This window comes from Megalops cyprinoides, chromosome 15 (genome assembly GCF_013368585.1).
Source record: "Megalops cyprinoides isolate fMegCyp1 chromosome 15, fMegCyp1.pri, whole genome shotgun sequence".
Lineage (NCBI taxonomy): Eukaryota > Metazoa > Chordata > Actinopteri > Elopiformes > Megalopidae > Megalops > Megalops cyprinoides.
This window is the reverse complement of record NC_050597.1, coordinates 33,768,325-33,773,145: the sequence shown is the minus strand read 5'-3', so window position 1 is coordinate 33,773,145 and position 4,821 is coordinate 33,768,325. Positions and strand designations below refer to the sequence as shown.

At 42.7% G+C, this 4,821-nt stretch overlaps 1 protein-coding gene across 1 annotated transcript; it reads right to left on the bottom strand.

Moving 5' to 3' along the window:
• Positions 1-1,991: 1,991 nt before the first annotated feature.
• On the bottom strand, positions 1,992-3,554 carry LOC118789751 (probable vesicular acetylcholine transporter-A). Its single transcript, XM_036546338.1, has one exon. It carries the CDS (start codon positions 3,552-3,554, stop codon positions 1,992-1,994), a length of 1,563 nt encoding a protein of 520 aa, XP_036402231.1.
• Positions 3,555-4,821: the final 1,267 nt, after the last annotated feature.

The window sequence follows — 4,821 nt, the reverse complement described above, 5'->3', positions numbered from 1 at the left end:
AATTTCAAACATCTTTGACCTCAACTATTTTTCCCGATGTCACTTGGTCTCGCCACTTCACCCGTTCGGTTGCGTTTTATTTTGTGGTAGGAGTTTGGTTAATACACAGTACAACACCTCGCATAATTCTGAGATTGAATTTATTTGCCACGAGCGCTCGCTGAGAGTGCCGTCCAAATGCATTGCTTTGAGATTCTCTATGAATTAGACAGCTACTGGAGCGTGCAGCATGGTTGAGGCTGGGGCAATTGTGAAGAATCGTCTCTGCACAGAATGCAAGAGACTTTGGCAGACCACTACCATTCACTTTAAGAGAGTCAATAGGAAAGATTAACAACGTGCTGTCTCGCCAAGTATGTGAACAGAACTGATGATAGTTATTTTTTCAGTTAAATATATAAGCATGTTTGGAATGGAAACATTTCAACTGTCGTAATCTCACTTTGATGAACAATGAGTAGAGAATTGCACCATTCTATCACTTTTCATAATATAACCAACTATTTGCCTGGGTGTACTTTGTTTTTACTTGGTGTACTTTGCTGAATTGACGTTTTAGCGGTAATCACTGGGAGAATGAGGAAATCTTTAATGCGTAAACTATACAAGTCTTGATATGTTTGCAGCCCTGGCATTCTGGGTTGTATTGAGCACGCGGCTCATGCCGTGGGTTTCGTCCGTAAAGTGTATTATATCGGAGAACTTACGTACGTTATATAGATACCTTTCTAGTTACTTTAGTGCATGTTTGTTAAATTTATCTTTACTTTACTCAAAATATATGTAACTGAGTCTACATAACAGTCGTGGGTGAAAGTTACAATTTAATCAGAAGCCAAGTAGCCTATCTGTTACAAATTTTTATAAATTGGCGTTAAACATATATGAAAGCAATGATATGAAAGTGTTTTATGTACACAACAGTGCGAGACGCGATCAGAAATTATTCAATAAGAAATTATTCAAATATTCCGTACACCCGCATTTCTCCTTTCATTTCTCCTGAAAAACAAAATTGTGTGTGTGCACTAATTATAGGTATAAAAATGAAACAACGCTGCATATTATGAAACTATTGGCGATACCTATTTTCTGTTGTTTTCGCGCCTGTTGCAAGCTGTCAGCTTGGCAAAACAATATGAATGTGTGAACGTGACGATTTCAAAAACGTTTCTTTAAAAAGCAAAAAATCTTTAAAATGCCTCCGATTTCTATTGTGTAAAGAGTTACCACAGGCGTCATACTTGGTTTCAAGAGTATAACCCCATTCCAATCAAAAGTACTCCCCAGAAACCCTAAACAATATCCACATATTGCAAAGTAAATTAACATTGGTTGTACACATGGTTATAGTTCACATCTCCTGAGATTCTTTCAGCATTCGGGAACAGATGTTTTGAAACAACAGATACGAAAAACAGACATGTAAACATATGATTCAATTTATTCCAATCCACCATTTTTATGACATATTGCATATTAATAATAGCAGCACAATCAGGCATAATAGTTACAGAGCATACAACATTGTTCAGACAATTTTTGTGTATATGAGAAAAACATATGGCCGTTCTCAAGTAGAATACACCCGGCCTTTAGGGTAAGGTTCCTGGATAAGCAAATATATTGTTTGAAATACGCATTTCATACAAGTATATACAGTACAATATACAATAACTACACACACAAATTCAGCTTAAGTTAATCTTTCACAACGTTCCAATTCACACAGCTACAATAAGCTTGAATGTATAAACTTTTCACTACTGACCGATTCAAAAGCTGTTGAAAAGAGCTCTGCTTTCAGGGACCCCATCACGAGTTCAGGGGAATCTGCATAATGATATGGTTACACAACCATGAGAGAATGAATGAATTTATGTACACTGAAGGTATGGAAGGTGTCCCAGGTGTTGTCATATAGGTACAGCAAATGTGACACGTTGCCAACAGTCAAAATAGACGTGCTGTAGTGTTTAGTTTTGCTCTGTTTAATTATACTCGGGTCCTGCGTAGTCTTCCAAATGTGATTCCGCTTGACCTCCAAAGGGTTCAACAGCATTCTCCTCACCTGGCATACAGTGATCTGCTGCGCTAAAACCCTTGCTTTTGCGTTCCTCCATCTTAATTGTATCATATAGTCCCTTGTGTCCATCCTCCAGCAGTATGTCTCTCTCTGAATGAGAGGGTTTCAACTGGCACACGTTTCGGAGCAAGAGCAGGGCGGGTGCGTACAGGACATTGGCAAGGCCCATGCCCAGATTGAGCTGCACAAATCCCAGATCATGGACAATCTGACCCGCTACGACAGGGCCTAAGGCGTAGGCAACACAGTAGGAGATGTCCGCGATTGCGTAGACGCTGCCGTACACTGAGACATGTCGCACATCCACTAGAAACGCGAGTGTTGGCAAAAGAGCTGTGTCTACCAGTGCAATGCCGAAGCATATGCCGCACAAAGGAGCGATTAGCTGTCCAAAGGTTTTACAGGCCGGGACAGTACAGGAGCTGGCACCGATTATAATCATGCCGACGGCTCCATAAAACCACTGCAAATGTGGATACTGAGCCGCTAATTTGACTGTTATATAAACGCCTAGGACGTGAGGAAAGAAGGATGGCAGCCAAGTCAGGCCAATTTCCCATTCCGACGCATTCATCGTAGTTTCCATCCAATTGGCTATGGTGGGCTCCAGAAAAGCTAGGGGGATGTTGCACGTTGTCAAAGCACCGGCCACTACAGCTATGTAGGGGTCAATCATAAGTCTGTAAATAGGCGTACCCACTGGCATGTTCTCTCTTGCCCTGTCGGAAAAGGGTTTCAGCACAGTGAAGCAGAGCATACCGTCCGCGAAGCAAATGCAGGCCAGCACAAGGAACGGAACCCGTTTCCCGGCGAATTCGTACAGGATGCCTCCAAAGGGGGGCGCCACTAGGCTCCCGAAAGAGATGAATGCCAGCGCAATGCCAAGCGCGCGACTCCTCTCCGCCTCCTCTGTGTACTTGTCCGCGATCATGGCGATTCCTGAGGTGTCCGCAAAGGCTGACCCCAGACCCTGCAGGCTGCGCGCTACGAAGAGGGTGGCGTAATTCTCGGCGAAAGCGAAGATGCAGGTCGAGATGAACATGATAAAAAGCCCAATCATAAGTGGAATGTCGTACCCAACTCGGTCAATGAAAGTTCCGGTCAGAGGGTTGACCAAAAGCTGTAAAATAGCTTTCGAGGCAAAGAGAACTCCTATTTGTATGTCTAAATTGTCCCGAGAGCTTTTACCTACATCTGTACTATTTACTGAAGAATTTAAGAGCACAACTTCATGGGCCTGAGCTGTTTGTTCACTTTCTAAATCAGCAAGGTAATCTGGTATAATTGGAACTATTACCATGTAAAGCATATTATCCAGCAACAGAGCTACGCAGACAATGACTAAAATAATCTGTCTTTGTCGCTGAGGGTCTTGCATGGCTGTACTTAACTGTTTCGTTCTTTCACCCATCTCTGATAATTTGTCAGCGGCAGATTTCGCCAAACCGGTGGATTCGTCCGAAGCCATGAATCGCACTTTAAGGGAACTTTCTTCTTTACAGCTCCACAGTGTTCGACTACACAGGAATTTAAGACTCAAATATTAGGCACTATCTGTACATTTATTTATTCATTCTATCCTGGTCAGGTCACAGTATCCAAACCACGAGGTGCCGACTAACTTTTGTGGTTTTACCTTGCCGTACCGCAGTCCTTCATTCCTGTCACTGCCCCAGTCGTGACTCTGACGTTCTTACTGCTGGCTAACTATCCCCTGTTATTTCATAGTGTCCTATTCCGTCGGACAGACGATGCGAAAAGTCGAACTCTTTTTCCTTAAGTTACGGGTTCACCTGCGCATCCTCCACATGAAGACACAACTGTGGATCTCTGCCTCTGAAATTCACATCTTCTGCCACCTGTAAAACTGCAGCGTGCGCTGTCGACACAGATATGCGGTCCCGGTTTTGTTGCCATTGGCACGAGCAGACCCGCATGTTTGTGGATTCTGCTTTTTTCTTCGTTTCCCTGTGGCTGTGAAGCACTGCTAGCTTGCCCCCCAGTGGTTCCCCAGCCAGCTGCGTCTTTTATACTAATTTAACACATGGCAAAACCGTGCCTAATAACAAGGAACAGCACAATCAAAAACCACTAGGGACAAGTGAAATCTGTGCGACCCAGTCTGTGTGCCCTCGATTTCCGAATTTCCGTCATAACGAACAGTTACTTCTTCTGAGTTGCCACTGGAAGAAATGTTTGTGCCCCAGTGTTTCCAAATGTTTATGCGTGGTCGTCCAGCATTCAGTGCATCAACATTGTTCTTTTATTCCATGCATTGCGCATTCCTTATGGAGAAACATTTAACTTAATAGTAGGCTAATGCCTCGGACTCGATATGTGTCAAGTTTCTTATGTGGTGGATTTACACATTTTTACATTAGGCTTACAATCACACTGAAACACATTTGTAAATTTAATGGGTACTTAATAGCCTATAACGCAAAACTATCGGTAACTTCACCGCATACGTGTTTATTTATGGCTTGAAACCTGTGAGATTTCACAATCAAAGTATGCATTAAACATTATATTACCTCGTTCCAGCTAATGAAATATGTTTAACTATTAATCACCAGCTCCATTCAAGTCATGAGCGACATGTGAGCCCCCACTGTAACACTGGCGCACCCATGAGATTTTCGGTAATCCCACTGTTAATCCCGTGGGATCTGTAATAGGCCTACTGCTGACACAGAATTATAATTATTATTACTGTGCGCACGAATCACCCAAAA